At 37.3% G+C, this 16,423-nt stretch overlaps 2 protein-coding genes across 2 annotated transcripts; one reads left to right on the forward strand and one right to left on the reverse strand.

Moving 5' to 3' along the window:
- Positions 1 to 846: 846 nt before the first annotated feature.
- Positions 847 to 7,945, forward strand: spice1 (spindle and centriole associated protein 1). Its single transcript, XM_058765979.1, is given in 19 exon segments — positions 847 to 933; positions 1,250 to 1,374; positions 1,459 to 1,506; positions 1,592 to 1,738; positions 2,277 to 2,379; positions 2,481 to 2,599; positions 2,671 to 2,753; positions 2,845 to 2,951; positions 3,061 to 3,180; positions 3,504 to 3,772; positions 3,856 to 3,987; positions 4,087 to 4,210; positions 5,139 to 5,252; positions 5,837 to 5,869; positions 5,872 to 6,182; positions 6,782 to 6,965; positions 7,059 to 7,137; positions 7,318 to 7,381; positions 7,518 to 7,945. Coding segments are annotated over 18 exon segments (2,190 nt in total). The 5' UTR covers positions 847 to 933; positions 1,250 to 1,275; the 3' UTR covers positions 7,572 to 7,945.
- A 201-nt stretch (positions 7,946 to 8,146) lies between these two features.
- On the reverse strand, positions 8,147 to 14,037 carry LOC131533631 (uncharacterized). The gene is made up of 7 exons (XM_058765978.1): positions 13,613 to 14,037; positions 13,000 to 13,293; positions 12,874 to 12,912; positions 12,542 to 12,793; positions 11,892 to 11,993; positions 11,481 to 11,717; positions 8,147 to 10,225 (listed from the first exon to the last, which is right to left on the reverse strand). Exons 1-7 carry the CDS (start codon positions 13,644 to 13,646, stop codon positions 8,877 to 8,879), a joined length of 2,307 nt encoding a protein of 768 aa, XP_058621961.1. The 5' UTR covers positions 13,647 to 14,037; the 3' UTR covers positions 8,147 to 8,876.
- Between the last annotated feature and the right edge of the window lie 2,386 nt (positions 14,038 to 16,423).

Here is a 16,423-nt window from a genome sequence, read left to right on the forward strand (position 1 = left end):
TTATTGGATAGATATAGGCTATTCAATGAAAAACATGTTACATTCAAACCGTAAAATAATCATTTAAAAGTTATAACAGGAATAGTCCACTATAAGCGGACAAAACATATTAATATATTAACACATAAGTTCATGATATATTCTTACATATATATGTATGTATGTATGTGTGTATTAATGTATGCAATGAACAACAGGTTACATTAAACTAAAATAAAATAAATAAAATAATATACAAAATAGACAATGTACAAAATAGCAAAAACACAATATATAATATAGACAATTATGTAGGCTATGTACAGGTATGATATGTGCAAATTTGAAATGTAAATAAGTATGTGTGTTAAATAAATAATGTATAATAGTGTTGTGTGTTGCACGTTTATTGTCAAGTGTTCATGAGATGGATTGCCTGAGGGAAGAAATTGTCCTATATTACATTCACTACAGTAATTTTTAAAGTCACTAAAGAGAAACGATTTTGAGCGTGATCAATGTTGCGTAACATATATTTTATTTTCTGTTTGTACACAAGAAGACCTTTTCTCTTCAAGACAAATCTAGTCAAAGTCACATGGTGCTAATCTTGCAGAACTAGACAAAGCAATCTGGCATTCCACAACGTAACTCTCTAAGTAGACAGCGCACTCTGGTGGATATAAAAATTATTTTGGGGTTCTTTGTGAAACAAGTAATAAAACTAAAAGCGTATTTAAAGAAAATCTTTAGTTTGTCTATATTTAGTATGTATAGTCTTTTAAGACATTCCCATATTTGGGGTTATTATAATCTTTAAATAATCTTTAAGGAAAAGGATTGTTTTTTAGTCACAGAACACTAGGACTTTTATTTTGAAATGTATTGTAGCGGTGCTTTTAAATTTGCCCGGATCAACGCTTCCTGTTACTACAACACCAACAAAAACAAACGGTAAAATCTTAGTTCATTGTTCTTCTGTTAGTCTTTGGTAAAATAATTATATATTTTTGTTAGTACTAAGCCAGCTTGTGTCGGTCATTGTGCATAACACGATTAGCTAGTAGTTAGCAAGGATGTGTTTGAATTTTAGCACGTAACGTTATATAAATTAAAAGATAAATTTCACAATTCGTAATGATACGTTAATTACAATGATTGTCATAATGTTCTCTGTTCTGCACAGACAGAAAACTATTCCTGTTCATGTACAAACTTTATCGTTAGCGGCGTATGTTTTGTCCAGCAGTATAATGTTTGTTTCTATTAGGTGCCACCTGTGTGTGTTACAGTGAGATGTCTTTAGTGCGGATGAACCGTCCTTTATATGGTTCGGGTAAAAGACCAGTGCGAAGCAGGAAGGTGTCTGCACCAAAACCAAAGAAAGAATGGGTGGTGAGAACCCATCATGCAGCCAGTTACTTTAAATCCTTTTTCTGGAAGGGATGCCTTATAATTTCTATTTTCCATTTATTTTAGAGCACAGTCAATGATCTTTCAGTGCATAGAGCCACACCAGAGGAACTGGTAAGGAGTTTACTGTGAAAGCTGTAAGCTGTTTTCTTAAGAATCTATTGATTATATATTTTTTTTCCATGCATTGATGTCTCAGGCTCGACGTCATGAGATGCACAGATCTCAGAACAGGGTCGTGGCACAGTGGGAATTAAAAGAAAAGGCTCTAACACGCAGACGGAGGAAAAACCAGCCCCCCAGTCCTCCAGGGCTTGATAGAGCCCGACTCAACATCATCAGAGAGGTGCAAATGGATTACAGACAGCTCACAAAATTAAGCTTGTAAAAACTACATCTGGGCAGAATGTAATATGTTTTAACCCTAAAGCCTACTGTATCATATTTGATGCACAGATTTCTAATTTCTCTGAATTAGTAAAGCTAAAAAAAAACAAAAAACTGTCATATACAGTTAGCAAGTAAAATGTCTTTTAGTATTAAATAATTTTAATACTAAAGTTGTAAAGATCTCATTGATAAATATCAGAAAGTGCACCAAATAACATAACTGTTTTGACCACTGAATAAAATTGAGATGTTTTTTCATCTTAAAGTGTGAGCTCTACCTTATCATACTATATGAACCATAATAAAGCCTGGTGTATCAAGTATGATACTCAACAAAAAGTTTAGATATATTAAAACTGTTCCATATAAAAAATAAAAAATAAATTGTTTTGTCTATTATTTTATATGTCAGACTTTTCAAAGCTCATACTAACATTTTGTTAGATAACAAATCAGATCAGATAACAAAAATCTTATGAAAATCGTTTTTTTAGTTGTTTTCAGATCAGTGTCAGTTGCAGGATGTCATTGCACGGTCTGACAGAGCTTTGGCTGAGGTGAAAGACCTGTTTGGTGATGCACCCCGTCGACGCACAGGTATTTGATTCTTGTGCAGTATAAACTAATGTGCTATTATCTGATCAAACAAGTATTATGTAAATGTACTTGTGAAAGCTCATAAATTTATGTTTTTTTAGGATTCCCCACCATTACTGTGGCACCTGACTGTGATTCTGACTCTGAGCTTCCTGTCCATCAAAAACCTGATCCTCCAACCCAGCTGTCATTGCTCAGCCAGACTATGATGGATCAGCAGGTACTCACACGCAAGCACCACCTACAGCTTTTACTCCGTAATAAAACCTAGAATAATAGAGCCTTTTCTAGGCCCTGAATGAGTTGGAGGAGTGTGAAGAGGAACATGATGAAGTCCAGGATGCCCCGGTGCACCTCAGCTCTGTGATGCACAGGTGTGAATGACTGTTCATTTATCTTCAATAAACAACTTCTAATGCATTTTGATTGTCTTTAGCAAGTCATTTTTTAAATGCTTGTTTTCAGAAAAAGAAATAAATGTAGGTCGAAGTCCTTTCCATGGACCTCAGATCATCCGGAGCAAGAGCTACCCAAGACACCATGTAATACTGGAGTCAGAGAAGATCAGGCAGGTAATGAAGGCATGAGCTTCTTTATGTCATTGCAGGTTAACGTCAAGATGAATCTGTTTAATTAAAAAATTAATAAAAAAATAAATAAATCTATGCTTCTTTTGCCCAGCCCTCAACGCCACGGTGGCTGTACAGCGTTTAAAATCCAGACAGACTTATCCTGATGTAAACCAATCTACCTCACTAGTCAACCAGGTTCTGAACCCAGAGCCTGCTTGCTCTCAACCAGGTTGAGCACTATTATCAGACACTGTTTTTAGTATATTATACAATAACGTAATAATACATATTTTAATTTTGTTAAAACTGATTTTTTTTTTTGTAATAGTTCACAGCATTATTGTTTTGACTGTGGCTTGGTGAGCTTGACAGACTTATTTAAAAAAACAAATAATATATAAATATTAATAACACTAATAGCATTAACGATAATGTTAATGCAGTTAATTTAAATATTTACTTTTTTTTATAAATTATCTTGTGTGTATTTAGGTGTGTATTTAGGCATAAATTAAATAGAATAAATGGGGGTTTTTCTCTCTTTTTTTTCAGAGATTAAGAGCAGGTCAGTTCAAGCCAATAGGGGGCGTTCCGGACATACCTCTGGCCTGAACAGCTCAAGGTTAAACTCTCTGGCAGGAAACCAGTCCAGTCTGGAGCTTCTGCAGGGCATGCTTGAGCAAGTGGAGACTGAGCTGGACTTTCTAGACCACCAGAATCCTTCACCAGAAGCTGGACCACAGCAACAGAGACCAGGCCTCACCGGCTTCTCTGTGGCTCTAGTGGCGACACTTGGACGTCTAGCCAGTCATATTAGAAAAGTGAGGGCACATAAGTGAAATCCAAAACATTCTTTAAAAAATTGGTCAAATGAGTCACTTTCCCATTTACATCACTTGCACAGAAAGAAGAGGAGGCTCTGAGGGAGGCACAGGAGAGAAGACGACTAGAGGAGGAGGTGAAGGAGCAGAGAGCTTTGATTGACGCCCTGACTGTAGAGTCACTGACACTGAGGGAAGAGAGTGCCAACCTGCAGGTGACCTATTTAGCCTTCAGCAACATTATCCAGATATTACTTGCAAGTTTGTCTATTCATATGCCATTTTTAATGGTGTTTGTTGTTGCTTGCATGCAGGCGAGTCTGCAGCAGCAGATATCTGACCTAGAGCGACGTCTAGATGCTGTAGTCCTGGTGGTGGGAAGACCAGATTCTGCAGAACCACACACAACAGAGCAAATCACAGATAATGCAGCTCAAAGTAACTACCACAAATTGTAGATCTACAGATCACGCACCTGTAAACTTGCCACTGTTTTAAAGTTGTATCTAATTTGATCAGGATGGGTTATCTTAAGTATGTAATTGAACCTGTAGCAGCACAGTGATTAAAGGGTTAGTTCACCCAAAAATGAAAATTCTGTCATTAATTACTCACCATCATGTTGTTCTATACCTGTAAGACCTCTGTTCATCTTTTAAGATATTTTGGATGAAAACCCGGGAGGTTTGTGACTTTCCCATTGACTGCCAAGTAAATTACACTGTCAAGGCACAGAAAAGTATAAAAAACATTGCCAAAATAGTCCATCTGTCATTTTTTAACATTTATTTATTTTATACTTTTCTGTGCCTTGACGGTGTAATTTACTTGGCAGTCAATGGGAAAGTCACAAACCTCCTGGTTTTCATCCAAAATATCTTAAATTGTGTTCCAAGGACGAACAAAGCTTTTACGGGTTTGGAACGACATGGGGGTAAGAGATTAATGACAAAACTTTCATTTTTGTATCCCTTTAAGATATTTTTTGATGAAATCCAAAAGCTTTCAGACAGCAACGCAACTGACACGTTCAAGGCCTAGAAAGGTAGTGAGGATATCTTTAAAATAGTCTTTGCGAACAAAAAATATTCTCTTAGCTTCATAAAAGTATGGTTGAACCACTGATGTTACATGGACTATTTTAATGATGTCCTTACTATCTTTCTGGGCCTTGAACATGTCAGTTGCGTTGCTGTCTATGCAGGGTCAGAAAGCTCTTGGATTTCATCAAAAATATCTTAATTTGTGTTCTGAAGATGAACGAAGGTCTTACAGGTTTGGAACGACATGATGATGAGTAATTAATGACAGAATTTTCATTTTTGGGTGAACTATCCCTTTAAGAAGAGTGTGTTGTGTTCTATAGAAAGCAGAAATCTGGAGTCTGGCTATACTGAAAAGGATCTACAGCAACAGGACTTTGTCTCTGCAGCCGTGCTGCTCTCTCCTCCTCGTCAAAGAGATGGTCTGCCTCCTGCAGGTCAGTCTGAATTGTAGAAAGATCCCTCATTCTGTCAGTTTACACCTAGTAGTGTGTTTAAAACTAAGACAAGCATCACTATTGCTGTTGTTCTTACAATTCAAATGCAACATTTTGGAGGATGATAAAAGAATGATAAAATCCACAAAGACATTAATAAAAAGGTCCCAGGTCCCCCAGAACCCCCATCAGCACCCCTGAAAAATACTCAGAACTCCTTACTGATGGATTAGCAAATATCAGAAAAGTTGCGAGGTCACTCTTTGTTTTGAAAATATAGATATAAAAATGGTTGTGGCTAACTTTGCATTACTGAAACCACTCATTAGAAAATATAAAATATTTGTTTATGTTTTGATATACGTTCTGAAATGAAAGGAGGGTTCGCACGGGTGTAACTTTCTGTAACATTGCCCAGCATTTCAACAATCAAAATGCAGAAAAAACTATTAAATTTAAGGTTAAAAAAAAATATATTTTAGGACTTCTTAGGAAGTAACTTCTTCTCTCTTTTGAAAACTTGCTAAATCTAATTGAATCATCAATGCAAGTATGACTCAACAGTATTTTGTTATTTCTCCCAGCATGTCGTCCACATTCACATGCACCCCACTGCACTACAGTGGCTCCTGTGCAGCAACGAGAAGTCAGGGTTCACTGGAGGACTTTGACATCTCCATCTCTCCTTCCTCCTTCGCTAGCCTACCACGGCCCACTCCTCTGCTGGACGATCTCTCTCAAGAAGCCATGTTAGGGGAGATCGCCGAACTGACACGTCAGAACGCAGCGATCCGGGCCCAGTTGGGGCAGCACCGTCCATCTCCAGCTGGAGCTTCAGTGTCGAGGGAGCAGAGCGCAGACCGGCTTTCCACAGCCAGTTCTGTAGTTAGACCAGTGTCGCCCTCTACAGAGCTACAGCACACACAGCAGGTTAGTTACATACTCTGGACTTGGAGTAAAGTAGTCTGCAGTTCTCACAACTGCTTTTCAATTTCTTTTTTCCACAGCTCTATTTCTTATAGTTGTGCCTTTACTTTTACTTTATAGTTGTGTTTCTGTGACTTTGCACTACTGATCAAAAGTTTAGGGTCAGTAAGATTTTTAAAGATGTTTTTTAAATGCTCGCTGCATTTATTTGATCAAATGTAGTTGTTAAATATTATTTTCAATTTTAAACAAACAGCTGCCATTACTCCAGTCTTCAGTGTCACATGATCCTTAAGAAGTCATTCTAATATGCCAATTTGGTGGTCAAGAAACATTTCTTATTATCTTCTAGTTAATATCACTTGTTGAATAGAGGAATTATGATTTTTTTTTTTTTATCATACTCAGCACAAACTTTTAACCGTAGTTTGTCTCATTTGTGAGACTTGTGATTTTCTCATAATGATGTATCTCACAATTACAACTTAATATTTCTCAATTGTGAACTTTTGTTTTCCACCGCTCTGACTCTGAGGTAGAAACGGGCTTCCATAGTACATAGTGGCAGTTTCTTGCATTTACATCTTTTTATTTTTATCCAGCCTATTTCTGTAGAGAGATCCTCAACGATGGAGATTGAACAAAAACTGCAGGAGCTGAACCGCCAAAGTGCTGAAGCAAGAGCTAAACTACTAGAGCTCATTGAACAACAGAAACAGAGCACCTCCCTCAGAGTTTCCCCTGCCATTTCCCCAGTACCTCCTCACTCCAGCAGCACTCATACAGGTGTGTGTGTCTCTTTTAATTGTGCTTACATCCTCTCAGATCCCGCAGAATGACAGTAACTGATATATGGCAACTATCCATGTTTTAAAGCAGTTAGAAGGTTAACTCCAGAGCAATTTTTGACACTTCCTGAGAGAAACCATTCACCACAACCCAGTGCAAGTAGCCGAAGGTGAGTTATAAAAAAGCCAAGAACAGATTTGCTTATAAGATATGAACAGAAACACATTAGACTTGACTCTTCAATCCAACTGTGCTAGTATAATTACAAGGCATTTTTCAAATCTGTGTTAAATTAGCATTTTAGATTTAGCTAAGTAATATTTTTAATGTTTTTTTTTTTTTCTCTCAGGTCAACTGGAAGAGTCTCACCACAAAGTTTGGATAGTGTGGAAATCCAGAGGCTTGAGAATCAAGTATGAAATATCATTTTTATTGCACATATAACCATCATATGTAGTTTCTAAAACTTAATATTGACACTTATAGTATCTAAAACTTCAGATACTTATATTACTCATGATTGCAAACTTTGTATTTTATTTCCGACAGGTGGACAAGCTGAAAAGAGAGGGCTGGTTTGCATTGTCAGCTCATGTCAAATGACTTGAGCTCAAGGAATATGGTCTATGAATAACATTTATATTTCCATGCACAATATTATTCCAATACATTTGACATCCCTAGTTTGGTCTGATCCTTACTGCAGCATACCTGTGTAATGCTCATGTTGAGAGCGCCTGTCTCTGCAACAAACCATGAGAATTATGTGGGAGGTGTTGGCATGGCCAGATTACATTGATAAACAATAGATAACTTCAGACAGTTTGACCTAGTATGACATTTACTTGAATCTTCATATGAAGTATTTTAAATATCAGTGTGCATGCAGACATACTGATTGACTGTTCAACTTTATTTAACATATTAGTTCTATAATTTTTTTCAGAAATGTATAATTCCACAATAAATTTTAGTTAATTAAATGCTTTATTGTGTTTTTTTTATATCACATTATTATATGCATTGTTCTCTGATTTTGAACAGTGAAAAAGCAAAGCAGCCAAAAATGTAAAACTGTTGGAATTAACACATCGTAACTGCAATAAATGTTCGAGAAATGTTCAGTTCGTAACACTGGCATGGTAATGTTAAAGTGTTCTGTAAATAATTCATAGCTGGTTATTGATTTTCAGTAGCATAGCACCATGTAAACCACCAAACAAGAGTTGATATAATATGCAGTCAGTAAAACCTCAGTATGCTTTCGCATATCGAGCACAATACAGCACAAATATGATTTTTCAGACTTTAGTTTACAATTTGTGGTATTTACTTGCTCTTTTCCTTTTTTATGAAGCTCTGCACTTGACATGCGGACAAAAATGTATTTATTGTTGCCAAGAATTAAGAATTTGTTCTCTCATTTTAGTAAAAGTATGACCACAATGTATTAATTTATTTGTTGCGATTTATCTAAACCATGAGAACAAATTTTTAATCTGTGGCCACGATGTGTGTCAGTTTTTATATATATATATTCCTGCATATCATGTGCGAGGCTCAATACTTTTTATACTGTAAGATAATAAGTGTGCTTTTCACGTTATAATTTGCTTGTGTTTTTGCACCTAAATACCTACAAATACATTTTTATTCATAAAATTAATCTATGAATGTAAAAAATTTGAGGGAATAAAAAACTTTAAATACTTTTAAATGAAGTACACCATGTGACACTAGCTTTTTTGAATTGCTCCAAAAACCACCTCATGCCAGCATAAAAACGTTTTTGCGATATTTGGCATGCTTGTGAAATTGGCGTATTTCCATTAAATTCGCAGTTTGATGGGTAATGGAAACGCAGCTACTGTTTGTCACAGCTACACATCATGTCAACTACCCGTATTTTTAATTTACCTCACAGTCCCTATGTGGCATAGCCCATAGCCTTCCACTCCTGTATATAAATTTGACCTCACACTCCAACCCAGAGGTCTTGACCTTAAAGCAGCATCCTTCATCCTTGAGCTGAGCAGAGTGTCTCTGAGCCAGCGCCTGTAGCTCATCCCAGCCATCACTTTCTCCCTCTCTGACCCACACTTTCCCACCTACCTCAGCCAAAACGTTGCCACCGCACCACTGCATGTCACGCAGCCCTTCTGCTTTGAGCAGATACATACATACGCAACGTGGCGCGCACACCTTGAAGCGCCCCCTTCCTTCTTCATAACAAAGACAGTGCAATCGTACCAGGAATGAAGTGGCTTCTGACGTGATAAAACGAATGACCTCCTCCACCCCATTGTCGATGGCGACAGGCCCGTGAACCCTGCTGACGGAAAATAGCTTGGCAGGACAGAGTATCCGTACCGATTCGAGAATAAACTGGAAGTTGTGGTGCTCGCCGAGTTGTAAGTATGTTTGGAATTCTGATAGGGTCTCCTGGTGGAGCTGCATGAGAGAGCCTAATCCCAGCTGCGCAGGATTGAACTCCAACACTGAAAGCAAGCGATGGCGAACTCCGGCGTCAAAAGCTTCAGAGTTAAAAGCAGGATTTGATAAGACAAACCGCACATGCTGGATGACCGTAGCAATGGGCGCATTTGAAAAGTCAATGGTGGTTCGTTTGGGCTGCACGACATCTAGGAGACATGCAATACGAATGCATGCCTCCATGTGCTGTCTAGCTAGAAGAGTTGCATCCTGGTCCGAGGAGGATGGAACCATGCTGCTTAGAGCTTTACGGATGACCCGCGGAGAGACGCCCTGGAAGGAAGTGACCCGGTGTAGCCTGCTGGGCCTGCAGGAAAACAACCCTTCAACTGAAGAGGACAGCTGGAGGCCTTCCTGGAGGGGATGAAGGTCTCTTAGCACCTGAGCGAGGACTCTCAAACTCTGCAGCAGGCTCTCAGCGTCCCCTTCAGTCCAGCACTGCTCCACTTCCTGCAGCAAAGCGGCCTCCACTCTGCCGCTGGCGCTCAGTTGCTCAATCATGCCTATTATGCCACCGCTAGGCTTCGCCTCTGGCTCCTCCAGAACCTCTGCCATGCAGTCCCACACCAGAAAGCTGAAGATGGCCCACACAGTGCGCTGATCTGTGCAGTCATCAGGACACAGGTGGTCCCAGCTGCGTAAGTGGTCCTGATCGTGAAGGTGGTCCCAGCTGTGCCGGTGACTGTGGATACCACTGCGTAGAAGAGTCTCGGCTTTTTGCAGCAACCTCAACAGCAGGCACCCCCTCTCTGAAAGCTGGACCCCTACAGATGACAACCAGATTTTATTTATCATTCTCTTTACAACTTGAATAGATCTTTATCACAATTTCTTTCTACTGTTCAAAAGCTTGGGTTGGTGTAATTAGTTTTTTTTATTATAGTTTTGAAAGATGCTTATACTCACCAAGTTGCATTTATTTGATCTAAAATACAGTAAAAAACTAATACTGTCAAATATTTAATTTAAAATAAATCAAAAACTTTAGTTTTTAATTTTAATATATTTTAAAATATAATTTATTTCTGTGATGCAAAGCTGAATTTTCAGCATTTATAATTCCAGTCTTCAGTGTCACATGATCCTTCAGAAATCATTCTAATATACTGATTTGGTGCTCAATAAATATTTCTTCTTATTAATGTTGAAAACAATTGTGCTGCTTAATATTTTTGTGGACGGTTTCTGTGATACGTTTTTCAGGATTCTTTGATGAAAAGAAAATTCAAAAGGTCAGTATTTATTTGAAATAGAAACCTGTTGACATTATAAATGTATTAATGTCTTAATTTAATGCTTTTTTGCTGAATAAAAGTGTTAATTTCATTTTTTTTTAATTATACTGGCCCCATAGTTTTGAACAGTTGTGAATTTCTAAGGTAAAAAATATATATTGTTTTACATTATATAAAGTATATATTTCATATTTTTATTAATATTTTTGCATATTGGTAACATCACAAGATTTTATTTATCCAACCTTTATCATATATTAATAAGCAGTTAAAAATGTTACATTTAATTCAATTTTAAGTTTAAATGTAATATTTAGAATAAAAATAAATAATAAAAGACTATTCGAAAGTACTTTATGTTCAAGGTTTTCTAGAATTCTAGGGTCTTTTTTCTTTCATTATAAAATCAGGAAAGTTTAATCACATTAGCTGGTTGCCCTCAAAAAATATCTAAATGATTATTTCTTTTTATTTAGAAATATATCATAAAAATGGCATATTCAAATCATTATATCTAAAGTCACATTAAAAATAAATTAATAGATTTGGACAGGGAAAATTATGATTAAGCCTTTCTAAGGATAAAATAATCTTTATTTAATCCAGAGAAAGACTTGTCACAAAGTAAAGGAAGCAGAAATGCAACAGTTCAGTTAAAGATGCAATATACTGAAAAACTATTTACAACTAAAAAAATGAATAGCTATTTACATAAATATTTGCTTTATTTAACTTGTTAAACAGAATCTGAGGTTAAGCCTGAGACGGACTGGCCTTCACTTACACCGAGGGCTGAGTTCTGCCACTCTGCTCAGTAGTCTGTCGGCATCCTTCGTCTTCTCTATATACAGGGACACTAGGGCCTCCAGCTGGGCTGAGTCTTCTATGCCGACCCCTTCCAGAAAGTACTCTCTGACCGTCCGGCGTGGCAAACCTACCGCCACACCAACCTCACAGACATTAAACCTAATCTCATCCCCCACAGTCAAGCCCAGCCGAGTCATGACCTGCTGCAGGCCTCCTGATGGAAACAAGATCAACAAGGACAACATCAGTTCTGCAAGCTTAGTTCTTAGATGAATTCTGGAAACCAAAATTTATTTTTTCTGGTCTGAGCAAATTTACCAGCCATAAATATTTCTACAGTCTCTCATATTTTTCAACAAAATGAGTATAATGTTGAAATGTGAATCACCTGACAGAGGTAAAGCCATCAAGTGACCTCTGGTCTCCTCCACTGCTATCGGCACAATGCTGCCTTCAGGCTCTTTATTAAGGTCTTCCACCAAACTGCTCACTGAAAAATGAGAAGAATGTAAAGAAGCTGAATTCCTGGCTGAAACAATATTAGGAGTTCTAACTGATGTTTATTACTTTTCTGTGGTGATATTTTTGCTGAAACTGATTACTCCACCATAAAAAAAGTTTGAGGTAAAAAAGAAAGAAAAATTAATACTTTTACTCAGCAAGGAGGCATTAAAATGAATAAAAGTGACAGTAAAGACATTTTAATTACTGTTCATTGAACGTTCTATTCATCCACAAATATAATAAGCAGCAAAATTTCAACAATAATACTAAGAACCATTAATAATAACCATTATTACTAATAATAATTGCCAGATCAGAGTATGACACTGAAGACTGGAGTAATGACTGCTGAAAATTCAGCTTTGCTATTGCAGTAAATGACCTTTTAAAATATACTGTAATAGAAAAGTTACTTAAATTTGTAATAAAAATCTTAATTATTCCAAATATTTGACCAGTAGTGTGCATTACAATATTATATGCATTTAGATTATTAAAAATTGCATTTAGTTAACTTGTTAAAGTTGTGCTGACCATTAAGTTCCTCAGCTAGCTGCTCGTCTTCATTCTTTAGCGCTGTGTAAAAGCTCTTGCATGCTTTTTCTCCTTTCTTCAGGCAGATGGACAGCAGGGTTTGTGCTTGCTGTGTTGGAATGAGTATTGCTTGGATTTTCTCCAGCTCCAGCTGAGTCAGAATGCCTTTGGAGAAGAGATCGAAGGAGACCGGCAGTACAGAACAGCCCAAGCGTGAGCACAAAACATTAAACTGGGCCTGTAGTTGACGTTCTGCATGGAGACAGGATAATGGTGAGGGCTGGGAGACATTTACATTAAGTAAAAGTGAAAATGATGAGACTATGTCCTACCTGTTGGACCTTGCGTAATGCCTGGTGGCTGGGAGTAATCTAATATGAATGCAAAATGTTTTAGCATTTATGTCATGCTACTGCATTTATGTTTTAAGACAGAATGCAACTTTAGTCATATCATACCTTCTTCTGAGGTCAACCAGGTTCGTAGACGCGGGTAATGTTTCTTGCATTTTCTCAGACACTCCATGAAACTGGAGGCACCACTTTCATCCATCTGAGCATCAACAATCTCTAAAAGTTTTCGGACTTTGTTGGGTGGCGTTCGTTCTGCTTCAATTTCATAACAGTTTTCTCTAGAGAGCAGACCTACAGATATAACACAGTCTAGCAGAGGGCTCAAGTGATAAAGAGCATCCACCAGAAGCATCTGTGAAGACAGGAGCCGGGCCTTTACAGTTTGCTTCTCCTTTGCTCCTATAGGGAGAGTGAGGGAAGATGAGCCATTTTTCACTCAAGTAACACTCATATTTTACAATTGTTTCCTGTCAATTCGAATTATAAGTTCTCCAGTGAATCAGGTTAGGGCTAAGTTTAGCCATATAGACCAAAATGTGAGCCACATTAAAAATGAGTTAAAAAGTAAAATTACATGTCTAATATAGCCTAAATATGATTTGACAGAAAAGGGACAGCAAAGGTACAGTAACAGATAGATAGATAGATAGATAGATAGATAGATAGATAGATAGATAAATAAATAAATAAATACGAAAGGTATATCTATAAAGCTTACCTGAAATGTGGGGTCTATCGGTTGATGAAGCCATCACAATATTACATGGGAATAATTCATACTCATCTTCAAACTATGTCAGGTTCATTGAAACGTTTCACTTCTGATCTCACGCGATTCATTCCTCTCAGTTAACTTGATGGAAATCCTGACGCGCGGAGACTGTAGAAGCGCGAATCAACGATGACAAAAGTCACTCGGTGGCACTTAATGTCAAAAATGATATAGGCCTAGACTACTTACTCTGAGTTTTATGCATCGGCTAAATGCCAATGTTTGTCATAAAGTGTCTCGAGCAGTTCCTCAGTGTACCACTTCCTGGAAGTGGTGAGCTACCCATGAAAGCTTCAAGTCTAAGTCAACAAAGTTGAATATTGATAAATGCTAAAACCTCAACTCCCACGGTTAGTTAAGATTCAGTTTGAGTGGAGAGTCTGATTTTGTGATTAAATATAAACAGTTTTAGGATTGAAACTGTGATTTAAATATATGGGCGTGACCTAGGTCCCCCTTGTGCTCGCCACCTATGTGAGTTATAAAATGAAACCAGTATAAACTCTTTATTTCATATTTGGTCAAATCGGAAGCGAAATGTCTTTTGCAGGGGCTGGAAATTAGCTTTTGAGGTCTTTTGAGTCTTTGTTTGTGAGATGAGCACAAAGCCCTGCAGAACACCTGTGAATTCATCAATGTTTTGTGTCTCATGTTGTGTGAGGTTTTGCAGTCACATGAGATGTAGGCTATACATTATGGCGGTAACACTATATTTTAAGGTGTCCTATAATAGTAATACTTACTATTATAATAACAATTAATTATATGCAAGTAAACCCAAACCAAACCCTAACCATAAGCACATGTAGTTCATTAATATTACTCATTACATGTATAATTACACTGTAACAATGACACCTTAAAATAAAGTGTAACCATGGCCCTCTTCATCTTATTATATACCCTGATAAAGAGTTAAAGACAGCGTCCAGTCTCTTATCATATTTCATAATGTTTGAGAGACCAGGGCTAATTTTTACACTATTAAAAAAAGTAAAACATAAACCAACAAACAAACCATTGTTTAGGCCAAAAACTATTGTGAGATTAATAAACTGTAATACATGTATACCATTTAAAACACACGTGGAAATTTACCAATATAAAACAACACTGCTAGAGAAAACAATCATTAGTGTATATTGTATATTTTAAATGCTGTTTTTCAGTAAACAGCTATTCGTGTGTAGCCTACTTGCAGAAGTGTTATTATTGTTAACTAAACTAAAACTATATAAAAAATAGTAATTTAAATAAAACTGAAATAAATGTACATATTAGAAGAACAACTTAGAAATGTTACTGAAACCAGCTGAAACTGAAAAAAAAGTTTAACTTGAAGTACTAAAAGGACTAAAACTAAACTAATAAATTAAAAATAAATTATATTAATTAATTAATTAAAGCTATGTGTGCGTGTGTGTGCGCGCGTTTTTGTGAAAAGTCAGGACATAGATTTGTATAATGACAAGGGTATGACATAGGTATTACAAGGTGAAGGTGACTTTTCAGGACATTGACCCATGTCCCCACTTTTCAAAATGCATATAAATCATACAGAGTGAGGTTTTTTTGGGGAAAGTTGAAATGCACAGTCTCCTGTAAGGGGTAGGTTTAGGGGTAGGATTGGTGTAGGGCAATAGCACATACAGTAAGTACACTATAAAAACCATTACGCCTATGGAATGTCCCCACTTTTCACAAAAACGAACATGTGTGTGTGTGTACATATACACTATATTGCCAAATGTATTGGGTTACCCCCTTCTAATGAACAGGTAGTCAAACCTGTTCATTAGAAGGGGGTGACCCAATACTTTTGGCAATATAGTGTATATGTAATACTAAAATAATTCTGCATTTACGGCTCTCGATTGGACAGATGTGACCCCTACAGATTACTGCAGGTAGAGTTATTAACAGTGAGGCCAGGAGGGGGCGCTCAACCTGTGGTCTATGTGGTTCCTAATGCCCCAGTAGTGATGGAGACTATACTGTAATAAAGCCACTGCACTTCAAACGAGACATTAAAACAAGCTCCTGGTGGTGACTGCGAGGAGTTCCCTACTCTCTGTAAATCACTTTGAATGGAAATTCCAGAAAATGTGCTATAGAAATGTAAGGAATTTTGATTGTATGCATCTATCTTCCAGTTTAATATTCCACAGCTTGCACCGAGGGCCACTTAACTGATCACCCTATGTAATATCTCCAAGCGGTTGTATAAGGGAGGGGGTATCTGAAGGATATGAGAAGGAGTAAATATTGAACAAAGTAACTGTGTGCTCTCATAAAGTGGTAGGGAATAGCGGTTCAAAATGCCAGGTTAGGGGTCGTCACAGAAACCCTCCATACACAGGGTGGGGCCCTTTGTGCCAAGAACGGTGGAGTGGAGGAGAGGCTGAATGGAGGATTAATCCCACACCAGTGCATCTCAATGCGCCGTCCCGGCCAAGAGCCAAGAGCTCATTCCCATGTGCTGGTCTTTATTTCATCCATTCAGGAGTCAATAGGTCTGCTACACCCCCACCCCTCCACTCACACACACACTCCTGAACACTGAAAAAACATGGCAGTCCATATAATTGAACATATGGAAACATAAGTGTGTTTACAATTCATTATAATAACTGATCAATTAGTTTTATATGCTTTATCAATCCTAGTGAGCTCCTAGTAAAATGGTAACACAATGTAAATTCATTCACGTTCAATCTTTATCATTTCTCACTCTTGAAAACACATGAATTCCTAAAC

This window comes from Onychostoma macrolepis, chromosome 24, assembly GCF_012432095.1.
Source record: "Onychostoma macrolepis isolate SWU-2019 chromosome 24, ASM1243209v1, whole genome shotgun sequence".
NCBI classification, from domain to species: Eukaryota; Metazoa; Chordata; class Actinopteri; order Cypriniformes; family Cyprinidae; genus Onychostoma; species Onychostoma macrolepis.

Bases quoted from the DNA above. Each gene is read 5' to 3' on its own strand.
- LOC131533631 (XM_058765978.1), bottom strand. From the start codon at position 13,646: ATGGCTTCATCAACCGATAGACCCCACATTTCAG. The intron at 13,294-13,612 runs GTAAGCTTTATA...CTCTCCCTATAG, and splicing joins CGATAGACCCCACATTTCAG to GAGCAAAGGAGAAGCAAACT. The intron at 10,226-11,480 runs GTAAGTGAAGGC...TGTCATCTGTAG, and splicing joins GGCAGAACTCAGCCCTCGGT to GGGTCCAGCTTTCAGAGAGG.